This window comes from Dendropsophus ebraccatus, chromosome 3 (assembly GCF_027789765.1).
Source record: "Dendropsophus ebraccatus isolate aDenEbr1 chromosome 3, aDenEbr1.pat, whole genome shotgun sequence".
NCBI lineage: Eukaryota > Metazoa > Chordata > Amphibia > Anura > Hylidae > Dendropsophus > Dendropsophus ebraccatus.
In genome coordinates, this window is record NC_091456.1 from 94,379,560 (window position 1) to 94,391,654 (window position 12,095).

The window sequence follows — 12,095 nt, forward strand, 5'->3', positions numbered from 1 at the left end:
GCAGCACTGTGGGTGCCAGCAGACAAATCCTAGACCTTGGATCAAATCAGCTAGTAAAAAATACTCTGCAGCACTCTGATCGTAGTACAAATGTGAAAATGTGGATTTATTCCATAAAATGATGTGCAGCAAACTTCATAAGTAAACCACAGGGTTTTGGCGTCTCCTATGTCTCCTAAGTGCCACTTGAAAATGGCATAGGAGACGCCGAAACGTTGTGTTTCAAATGGGTGTGGTTTTCAAAAGGGTGTTTGTAATAATTATCGCTGAATTTATCGTTACCGCGGTAATATGTACGATAAACCGCGATATTAATTTAGGCCATTATCGCCCAGCCCTATTTAAAACCTCTTAAATCCATAGTCCACTGCTAAAGCAAGCGGTGTACCTAATTGTCGGAAGTCCCATAGATTTGCAGTGCATACTTCTGGCAATTACATATACTGCTCGCTGTAGCAGCATACTGCAGAGTTGCCAGTAGTTTTGAAGTGTACCCTTATGCCGCAACAAAATTAGAGGTATACTTTAAGCATGTCTAGCTTGCAATCTTGAAATTCCTTCATAGAAAACACATGGGTCAGTGAGGACAACCCCTGTCTGTTCAGGCATATAACCATCATAGATTGTGGTCCCTTTATTAAGGCCTCCTTCTGTCTGTCTCTTCTGTCAGCCCAATTGCAAAACTGCTGATGGACATCAGTTTATTATGTATTAGATGATCCCTCACTGGAAGCTGCAGGTAGATCTTTCCTTTAGTAGCTGGACCTTTAATCCATCAAGTTACTATTGAAGTGGCCTGCATTTTAAAATAATTTGTCCATTTGGGGGTATCCCTTTAAGGGGCTATGTATATCATGATTTTGCTGAGTCCACCTATTGCTTTGAAGGGAAGCCAACAGCAGGTTAGAGCAGGAGACACTAAGAAAGAAGGTAGTTTCCTTACCTTCCATCCACGGTGCCTTTTTACTTCAATCCTACATTTTATTAAAGGGGTTATCCAGTGCTACAAAAACATGGCCACTTTTGCACCACTCTTGTCTCCAGCTTGAGTGGGGTTTGAAACTCAGTTCCATTGAAGTAAATGGAGCTTAAAGCAACTCTGTACCTACAATCTGACCCCCCCCAAACCGCTTGTACCTTCAGATAGCTTTTTTTAATCCAAGATCTCGTTCACAGTTATTATCGGGCCGCCATCGGCCCGTGTGATAACACTCTTAGAATATCTGTGCCCTAACTTTGCACCACCCCTCTGTCCCTCCTCCGCACCCTTTTTATCATTAGGAATGCCACTGGAACATTTTTTCCTGTCTGAACATTGCACAGGTGCCTTAACGATCCAGCCCATGTTCAGTATTCACACAGCTGAGGAATACGAGACAATCTGCCTGGAGCATTCCTAATGATGAGGAGGGACAGAGAGGTTGTGCCAGCCTAATGCATACACAATCTAAGCCCCGGACGTTGGGCACAGGGCTGCCAGTTTGAAAGTTGTTTTTTAGGACAATAACTGCATCACCTGCCGAACGGACCCCAGAACAGATCTTGGATTAAAAGCAGCTATCCAAAGGTAGAAGCGGTCTGGTAGGGGGAGGTCAGATTGTGGGTACAGAGTCGCTGTAATTGCAAACCACACCTGAACTGGGGGTGCAAAAGTGCCCATGTTTTGTAGCGCTAGATAAACCCTTTAATATTTTAATTGGGTGGTTCGATGCACTGGGGTGGTACCACACCGTGACGTCACTGCAGAGCGCTACATCGGTATTCATAAGAAGGCAGCGGGTGAGCCGTTGAGCAGAACTGCATAATTTTCATATTATACTGCATCAAGTTTCCCTGTGAGAATATAGCAGCAGGTTAGATTCTTTTAACCTCCTGTTAGCTTTTCTTTTAAAAAAACCCAATTAAAACATTGTCATTGTATCCATAGACTTGGTAAAACTTTTTTTAAAAGTCTTTATTTCTTTACACAAAATGCAAAAAAAAAATTAATTAAATGACACCTTATACATATTAAGGTATACATCAAAATAATCAACATAGTACAATCAACTGAATGACCATATCTGATATTTTATATCATTCATGTAATAAATTTACAAAATACATAATATCCATCAACTGAATGACCATATCTGATATTTTATATCATTCATGTAATAAATTTACAAAATACATAATATCCAACAACTGAATGACCATATCTGATATTTTATATCATTTATATCAATAAATTTACAAAATACATAATATCCTATTCCAACCAACCATAAATTTGAGTGTATTAGACCACCATTACACCATTGACCCAGTGCCCAGCTAGATGCTTCTCTTTGCTCATTTTAGGGATATGTACTGTAGGGTTCTGAGCACACAAATTTCACTCTCTTAAGTATAATTATATGGCCATGAAGACTGCAAAATGTCTATGGTACTGTCATGCTACTCCAGGATAGTTTTTTTTTCGCAACTTTATTTATTTTAATGTTTTTTCACCCAGGAAGAATTACAAGACAGTGGGTCTTTTCTGGTTGGGGTCCCTTGTTATGAGTATGCTGGTGTTTTTGCCTGGGAATGTGGTTGGTAAGTCAAAATCAACATCTATTATCCACCTGCCAGAACCTTCTGATCGACCAAAGTATCCAATGGTCATGTTCATCCATATATTATCCAGCCTGACAAATAATATATTATAGACCAGAGACTTCTTCCCCTGAAAAAGATTCTTTCAAATGTTGTTTTTATACAGGCAATTTTAGTAAACTTTTACAGTACAGCAATAATAATATTGCGCATTTGGAGAACAGCTGCATCACTATTACCAACATTTACCAGTAAGGTGCATGTTTTACTGCTAGTTTTCTACTATGCGTGGATTTAAAAAGTTTTCACAAAAATGCCTTATTTATCACACTTAAGTGACTTTTCACTTTTTAATGAAGGCAACATTTTTTTAATTTGCATTCATTGACCTCCTAATATTATTACTAGAGATGAGCGTTAGCTTGGCAGTCGGTTTATCAGCCTGCTGCCTTTGAAGTCTGTGCCTCTCCTTTTTAGGTGCTAGAAAAGCTGAATCCAGTCCAGGGAAACTGGGAGAAGTTTTCTAGGACTGGATCCAGCTTTTCCAGGCACTCGGGAGGAGCAGCACAGAGAGGCACAGACTTCAAAGCTTGCTGGCTAATAAGCCGACTGCCGAGCTAACAAAGTGATTCACTTCATTTTTACTGTAAATTTGCTCATCTCTAATTGTCACCTTTCTTTTCAGTTGTGTTATAATGGTATAGTTTAGTGTATCTCTAGCATACTGTTAATTTGGTAGGCTCTAGCATTAAAGACATTGGGAGGAGGGTAACATGAACATTAGGCAGCACAGAGATCATACCATTTATACCATCACCTTCAGGATTCATAAGACATATAATTCAACCTTTAAGAGATACTTCTACATAATATGGATTCCTACATGATGAAAGTCAGATGACTAAGGAAACAATCAATTATGAGCTTCAAAGACAAAGTGAGAATAGCAGATATGCATATATGTTGGCATTTGGGGCAAAGTTCTTGGACAATTGCATATTGCTGAAACACTTATTAATGTGGATAAAGAAAGACCTTCAGCTCCATAAGTCACTTGCAGCTTGTTATAAACTGTTAAAACTAATGTTGGGTTTGGGAAGATAATGTGTCTCCTATATCCCAATGTGTCACTATGATTTGTGTGTAGATGTGTCATAGTGGCCTGGGAGACAAATGTATGCTTCTTTCACTTTCAGCATGAGAAATGGTAGATCTGGGGGCGTATATGCCTTATTGTGCAGCAGTGAAATCTCACTAGGGGCCCATGACTCAGTCAATGTCACTTGTGATGTACTGTGACATAAAGAGATAGTTTGGTCTTGTTCATCTGTGATATAATTCTTATCTCTGTGCTGCAGTGAACCTTTACAAAGTCTTGTGATTTTATTTCAGGAAAGTATGGGACAGAAGTCCGACCTGCTTTCATCCTTAATGTTCCCTACTTGTTTCTTCCTGTCTGGGCAGGAGTGAGAATATTCAGAGAAAAGCATGCCTTTTCCAAAATACCTGCTGAAAAGGTAACACTGCCGGAAATATCCGTATACTGCAGTATGCTCCACAATTTGCTATTTTTATTTTGCCTTCAAATGTATGTTTTTGTTTCAGGTGACAGCGTCACATAATGAAGGAATTTTTCAACGTCCAGTAGATTTGGCACTGATTTTGTATCTGTTTGGCGCTATCACATTTACTCTCTTCAGAGGCTTGGTAAGTATAAGGCCATGTTCACACAACATATATTTTCGTAAAAGTACAGTCATTGTTGCAATCGGCAACAATGGCCGTATTTTACAAAAATATAAGTTAACTTGCCATCTATGGAATCCCGTCCGGAGCGTATACACATAGTATACGCTCCGGCCCGGGATCTCTAGCGGCGCCGTGGAAAACTGACATGTCAGTTTTCTGCGGCCGCTATTCATTGAATAGCGTCCACAAAAAACCCTGTCAGTGCACACTACGGAGCGAGCAGCTCCAGCCGCACGCTCCATTGTGTGCAGTGCGTAGTTCTGATGCAGGCGCACACGGTTGTGCCCGCACCAGAACTCTGCAACGCTAAAGATCATCCTGCCGGTACTGCAGTACTGGCCGGGATGATCTTTTCTGAGAGCAGACGTTCTCTTACAGAGTATGAACATGGCCTAAGTATGTTTCATACACTGTTGCCTATTGTTTTCACAGTTTAGACAAATATACTAGCAGTCACTTGTCACTATATTGGTGTTGATGGCACTATGCCAAGTTGCTGCACATTGTGATATAATGTGTGATTTGGAGGCTTATACAGTATGGGGCTCTTTAAAACATTCTCTTCTGGTACCTGTTGGAGATGTCCATGTAAGATGCCCATGTCTGTCTATAGGGTAGGCTAAAATGCTTTATCCTATTGGTTTGCATATTTCCTACTGCTGCATTTGCATCTTGTGCTGTAAACCTGCATCACTATTACCAACATCATTATCATCACAGACACATAGATTGATTTGATTACATGAACAAAACCCCTGGCACAAATAATGATATTACCTAGTTCTTACTTTATAGCAAATACACAAATGTCAGATAAAATGTTTAGTTAATACCTGAACAATCCAGCTTCATGAAACATCCCTCAAAAGTAGAGAAAAAACAAATACTAGTACAAATCTAAAAATGTAAATTATTCTGTAGCTATCAAGGAAAGTACTCTAAAAAAAGGAGAGTTGTCAAATGTATCAATGGAAATGGTTAGGAAATTGCTTCAAGATAGAAAACCAACATTGAGTGTGGCAAAAGATGTTGACTGTTCCCAGTAAGCTGTTTGTAAAGTTCATTGTTGGAATACGTATCCAAGGCTTGGATATCTGCAAGGGTGGCAGAAGCAGCCAATTCCTATCAAAAGGCTCTTCTCATTGGTGAGCAGATAGCATAACCTCCTGAGGTGAGTGTACTATATTCCAAGTACCCTCAACCTATTATTTATAACAGCATATTGTTTGTGCCCTATGTCCTGTGTTGTTGTTGGTTTGTTTTTTACAGTATTTGTGCTTGGGGGGGGGGATTTGAAGTAAATTACTGGGCCAGCAAACTAAATTAACAAATTAAAATTAGTCAATGCCAAGGTTTCATCGTGCAAAGTTGGAAACAGCTTGATATGGAATTTTGCTTAGCACTAATGAAGTTCAAGACTCAAAGAAATAAGAATGACGTGGGAAGGACTAATAAGGAAGCCTGAGGAGGACCATCAGATTGCTAACTGGAATTTTTTGTTGAGCCTTGCTAGACAAGGCTTCAGTAAAAACAAACGACACATGAATGGTGCATTGGATGTCGTCCATTTAAAATGGACCTGTTAACTTTTATTGGAGTGCAGGTCCTATTTTAGAGAACAGTTCTGCAGCCAAAAATCAATGGGTCGTTTTTCTGTCTGTAATTCTGGAACCTGATTTATGGACAAAAACAACCTGTTATGTGGATGAGGCCTAAGTGTCAGCAGTTTGAAACATGAATTGCAAGTAACAAATTAACTTTAAAAAAAGTATAACCCTAATGAAAACAATTTCCTATAATATGTTTGAGGTATGTCTCATAAAACCAGAATGTTTAGCTGGTGAGCATTGTTTTATTTTACATCTGTGATTGTGATGATTCCATAACTTCTGCCAGGGGTCACAAACATTCGGCTGATGTACAGGTTTCCTCAATTTAAGCACAATGTTGCAGTTTTGCTATGTGTTTTTTGTGTTAACCTTTTCCACCTGTAAGAACCAATTGGTGTTTGTTTGACTATACATTGTGAGGCCATGAAACCGATATGTACAGTTGTTGAGTGTTCTTATATTCAGTCCTAATGGCTGTGTATCTTTTAATATGCTATATTCTGACCTTATTTGCATCTATAGTTGGCACTGGACTGCCCTTCTGACTCTTGCTTCACCTACATCTACCAATATGAACCATATATAAGGGACCCTGTAGCTTATCCTAAAGTTCAGGTAAGTGTTATTTTAACATATAATAAAGGATGTAATGCTTGCAGTACCTTGCAGTGCTTTTGTAATATTAAAAGGTCACAGCCACTATGCATTGCCACATGCTCTCCACAGCTTGGTTCACGGTTAGCTGTCGGGTTACTGAGGCAAATTCCGTGCTCGAGCCCTAGTAAATGCAATAGGGCTCAGTGCACAGAACTTATCAAGTGTGGGACAGTTGCCTTAGCAACCCAATCGCCTGGTGTAAGCTACATCTCTGCACACCAAACTGTGGAGAGTCAGTGAAAGTGGAAATTAAATAGTATAAATAAATAACAATTTATTCCTCCTGTGGAATCTAAATTCTCTTCTCTTTGTTTTAGTCATTAAAGGGGTTGTCCGAGATATTTTAATAAACTAGCATTGCATTGACCACTGTGGGTGTTGCATATTCTACATTCACTTCTATCTTTTATTTAGAGCGCTTACTGTGTTTTCAGGCTTAGTCACATGACCACTCTGCCTGTGTTTTCTTTACTTCCTGTGATGTCATGTTCCCTTTCTGTTTCCTGTTCCTGCCAGTGAGGTAACAGGTGGGTGTGGCTTTGCATCCAAATTTCTTTAGCCACACCCCTAACATCTGAGCCCAGAAGAAACTGCAGCAGTAAGGACAGCATGATAGACTACAATCTCTGTACAGCACTGCAGCATAGGTTGGAGCTATAAACAGTAAATAAAGGAACTATGGGGGTGAATTATCAAAACTTGTGCAGAGGAACAGGGAAGCAGTTGCCCATAGCAACCAGTCAGATTCTAGGTTTCATTTTCCAAGGCCTTTTTAAAAATGAAAGAAGTAATCTGATTGGTTGCTATGGGTAACTGCTCCTCTGCACAGGCTGTGATACATCTCCCCCTATATTGTTATTATTGTAGTGTAAAGATGTACAGTGTTAGGGCAGTGCTGCTGCTGTGTGTAATATGGAGAGGAGAAATGATGCTTCACCTCATGTCACTCACCATTCTATCTATTTCTTGCTGAGGTAACAGAATCCTGGCTCACCGAAACCCCACCCAACAGTAGGATGGCTACTGTAGTGTATATGTAATCCAGGACTACAACTCCTATCATGTACATGTGTGCTGGGGTTTGTAGTCCTACAACAGATAAAAAGAGTGAAAAAATGAGTTGATTTGATAACATAAGTAATTGGCCGACACTGAGCCACCATGCTGCTTAAAAGACAATTGTAGTAATACAGACATTTCCTGCCTATAGGCAGAGGGGGTGGAGCTAGATTCAGAGAGGAGGGGGTGGAGCTACAGGCTTGCAGAGCTGTGATGTCACTGCTGACCCCTGTGACCTGGAAGTTCTTAATGTAAACAAACACAAATCCAAAAATCAGCAGCAGAGGAAGATGCCTAGGGCCACAGAGGCAAAAAAAAGGTGAAAGGGAAAGGGACAGATCTCTTTGACATCCCCTTTAATGTATTGTGGAAATAACAATACAGTACAACTAAGGGGTCACTGCCTATTACCCAATTGAGGCCAAAAGCATGTAATTTTGTCCTCCTTTTACCAGATGTAGGCCATTTGTTTTGGTGGTTTAGATCTGACTTTATATGCTGTATGGAATTGTGCAAGTTGCAGTGCAATTTCATAAAGCTATCACATGGGAGTCTGTGTAGCACAGATGTCAGTGTATACTACCAATGGACAATGAACATTGCGGTGTGAAAAGAACCTAATGTTTATATAATTTTTTTTAATATGTTATTTCGAAACACCATGCTTGCATTGAAGAATTAACTTCAATATCTCTTCCTACCAGATGTTGGTAAATATGTTTTACCTGCTTCCATTTCTGTGTGCATCAGTCTATGCTCTCCTGGTTCCTGGCTGCACATGGATGTTGGACTGTACAGTTGTCTACGCTGGTGCAGTAGCACAGGTAGGTTCAGGCTTAGTGCATATAAAAAGTTATGGCTCTTATACAGATTAGTACTGGTTGAACCTTACCATTTTTAATGTGTCTCATGAGAAATCTAATGTGTATAGGAGTCGTCTAACTCTCCCCCTACATATGAATTTGGTGAAGATAATGATCTGATGTTAAATTTCAGCTAAATTTCTTACTTGTGTCGTTGAAGAACACATACACCTTAGGTATAGGCTTCTGTCACTAGGAGGAGGACTAAAGCCATCCTGCAGGCATTGAGCCAAACTGGTTTTAGGTTAGTATAGATAGGAGGCAGACACTTACACTTTTTTGCAGGGTTCTGCTCTTTTTATTTTTTTTTTGAGACTTGCTGAAAGAAGACACTGCAGAGCTCCCCTGTCACTTACTTAGTGGTTACCCAGGTTTCTGCTTGCCCACCTTCAACAGTGCACCCACTTACTAACTAGGGATACACAGCTGACCTTGCTGATATTAAGGCAGAGCTAAAAAAAAAAAAAAAAAAAAAAGAAAAAAGGGAAAAGCAGAAAGGTGGATTATAATTTCCTTAGGTGAGTATTCCAACCACCAGATGTCTTTGCACACAGCACAGCGGTCATTGCAGCATTACTTCACTTGTACTGCTAGGACTTTTTGGCAACTTAAAAAAGAGCCCGAAACTGCCTCCCCCCATCCATGTCTATTTGCTGCCTGCATCTGGGCTCACAGAGTCTCCATGAAGCTAATCTTTTTCTTTTCTACAGCCAGGGTTGGGACCCACAGCTCCTCTAGGGGCCCAGAGAGGGAGAGGGACCTGGTTTTCTAATTTTCAACCTGCTCACTGTAGTGCAGGGTGAGCAGGCAGAACATCAGAAGACACAGGAGATGGAGGGTGAAGGACCTGATCACATGACCCAAACGTCCTGAACCTTACAGTGTGGAGAGCAGCCCAACAGAGAGGAAGAGGGAGAAGACTGAGCCATAAGTGCTGTGTCAGTGTCTGAGTTTGTCTGTGTCAGTCAGTCAGTCAGGGGCCCACTGAGGCTCTGTCGCCCGAGGGCTTGCAAAAACCTGGAGCCGGCCCTGTCTACAGCTCTCTGCTTTTCTCTCCCTCTCCTGAATGCACAGTGGAGGAGGTGTCTTCTAGGGCTTAGGGCTCGTTCCCACTGAGCAAAAGCAGCTGAATTTCTGCGCTGAATCAGCGCTGAAATTTCAGCCGTTAAAATAGGTGCAGAGCTAATTTCCATTGTGTTGAATGGAAATTCTGCTCTGCAGTTCACACAGTGGAATTTCCGCACTGAACTAATCCGCTTTCCGCCAGAAGAATGAACATGTTCATTCTTCCGCTAGCGGAAGCCTATACAAATCAATGGGGCTCTGATTTTCTGTTTCAGCGCGGATTCAGCGCGGAATACAAGCGGAATACAAGCGGAAATTACTCGCTGAATCAGCGCGGAAATGGGGAAAAGGGGGGGGAGGAGGATTCTAGTATATGTTCTGGTATAGTCTAGTTTACTCACCAAATACTCGCTGAATTTCAGCGCTGAATGCATGCGGATTCAGCGCGGATTCCTCGAGTATTCCGCGCTGAATTTGTCAAGAGCTGATTACGAGCTGAACACTTTCCTAGCAGAATACGCAGGGATTCTGCTTGCATTCTGCTTATATTCTGCTCGGAATTCAGTGTCAGTTGATTTCAGGCGGAAATATTTCCTTGCGTAATCCGCTCCTTTTGCTCTGTGTGAACGTAGCCTTAGAGCGGGCCTTCCTAAAGGCCCGACAGTGAGGAGGAAACGAGCGTTATCAGCGCTTGTTTGCTCCTCGTTCCCCGCTTGCTGGCGCCGCTACTGCATGCGACAACAGCAAACGGGTAAGTGCGCGAAGGGGTCGCGGGGAGCTTCGGGCAGGGGGGAAGGCGTTTCGCTAGATCATCCGCGCAGCCCATAGAGGGTAGCGGCGGTCGATAATCCTTCCGTGGAATAGGGCCTTTATTCCCTCAGTCTTTAATCACTGATCATGCTTTCTGTGGCTGCTCCTCCAGACTCCCCAGCATTTTTTTTATCCATACTGCCACCTTCACCTATTGTTGCCAAGGGGAGACTATATTATAGTCCAGCTGCCTTGCAGCAGTTCCTTCAAATACTCCATCTCCTCCGAACTGCTGCTGTTCAGATTATCGTTAACGATTAACGACCGAACGAGAAATCGTTCATCGTTTAATAAGACTTGGACCTATTTTTATCGTTGCTCGTTCGCAAATCGTTCGCATTAAATAAGACGTCGTTCGCAGTAGTGACAAACGCAATAGCGATGTAACGATTATTGTTCCATGTTAATGGGTGATTTCAGGTCTTTCGTAATAGTGGTCGTTTGGATCGTTTATCGCGAACGATAATCGCCCCCATAGAATAGGGCTCTAAGAGTAGTTCAGCCATCAGTAATTTCTCACGTCCTCCCCATAAACAGAAACATTTTGCATTACCAAGTGAGTACAGCCGACAACACACTTAAGTGTATGGGGACCATTACATTTGGTGGCTTCCCCCTTCCAGGTGTAGTCCCTTGTAGTGTGGTGGACCCTCTGTATTTCTGCTATATAATTGCCCAGCACTTTGACTTTTTTTTATAAAAGAAAAAAGATGGTTTAACTTGAAGTTCTTAAAGCGAATCAGGTGCATCGCTTTTAAGTTTTTTATATGAATAGACCGGCGCAGGCATGGGGATGCCTTTTTTTGAACCATTACAATGAGTGAAGCCATGTCACAGAGTGAAGGGGTTTCGTGTCACTGGGGGAGGGCGGGCCCACCTCCAGTGCTTCAGGTCAGCTGGTGACCGGGAATAGACCAGCGCCGTGCGCGAGAAATGGGCCACGGTTCAAAAAAGGACTGCGGCATCGGTATCCCCGCACTGGCAATTTCTGAGCGCTCTATTACAATTCTCATCTTTTTGGGGCCCATTTATTAAAGATTATGCAGCACATTTATCAATGTGTGCCCCGGTGTACACCGTGGAAAAGGCACAGATTTTTGCTGCGGCGTACGCCTGATGTTTACACCTAAATTATCATAGTTTATGACAGGGCACAGGTGCTGCTGGATTTACTAAAAGGCTTGCTTCTCTTAGTAAATCTGGTGGACTGCATGGGAGGGGGGAGGGGTATTTAAGTCCCATGTGCGATAATATTTGCCCAAGACCATTAGCTGCCGATCTGTCTCTTTAACCCCTTAAAGACAGAGCCTGAATTGGCCTTAATGACAGAGACAAATTTTATGACCAGTGTCACTTTATTTATCAATAACTTCGGGATGCTTTTACCTATCCGGCTGATTCTGAGATTGTTTTCTCGTGACATATTGTACTTTACATTTCTGGTAAATTGGAGTCGATACTTATAACAAATCTTTATGAAAAAAAAACCAAATAACGTGAAAAATTTTGAAACTTTTTTGCTTATACAGAAAATGGTTATGCCACATAAATTATATATTAAATAGCATTAGCAACATATCTACTTTATGTTGGCGGCATTTATAAAACGATCTTTCATTTTTTTTAGACAATAGAAAGCATAAAACATAAGCAGCAAATTTCCAAATTTTATGTAAAATTTCAAAATCAGATATTTTTAGGG

The 12,095-nt window shown here is 41.3% G+C and overlaps 1 protein-coding gene across 2 annotated transcripts in view; it reads left to right on the forward strand.

The window, feature by feature from the left end:
• Positions 1–12,095, forward strand: part of TM6SF2 (transmembrane 6 superfamily member 2) — a 35,869-nt gene that overhangs the window by 17,166 nt on the left and 6,608 nt on the right. For both annotated transcript variants that reach the window (XM_069962243.1, XM_069962244.1), the window contains exons 5-9: positions 2,498–2,580; positions 3,973–4,097; positions 4,186–4,287; positions 6,462–6,554; positions 8,360–8,479. In XM_069962243.1, coding sequence (XP_069818344.1) covers positions 2,498–2,580; positions 3,973–4,097; positions 4,186–4,287; positions 6,462–6,554; positions 8,360–8,479 — 523 coding nt within the window. The remainder of the gene's footprint in view (positions 1–2,497; positions 2,581–3,972; positions 4,098–4,185; positions 4,288–6,461; positions 6,555–8,359; positions 8,480–12,095) is intronic.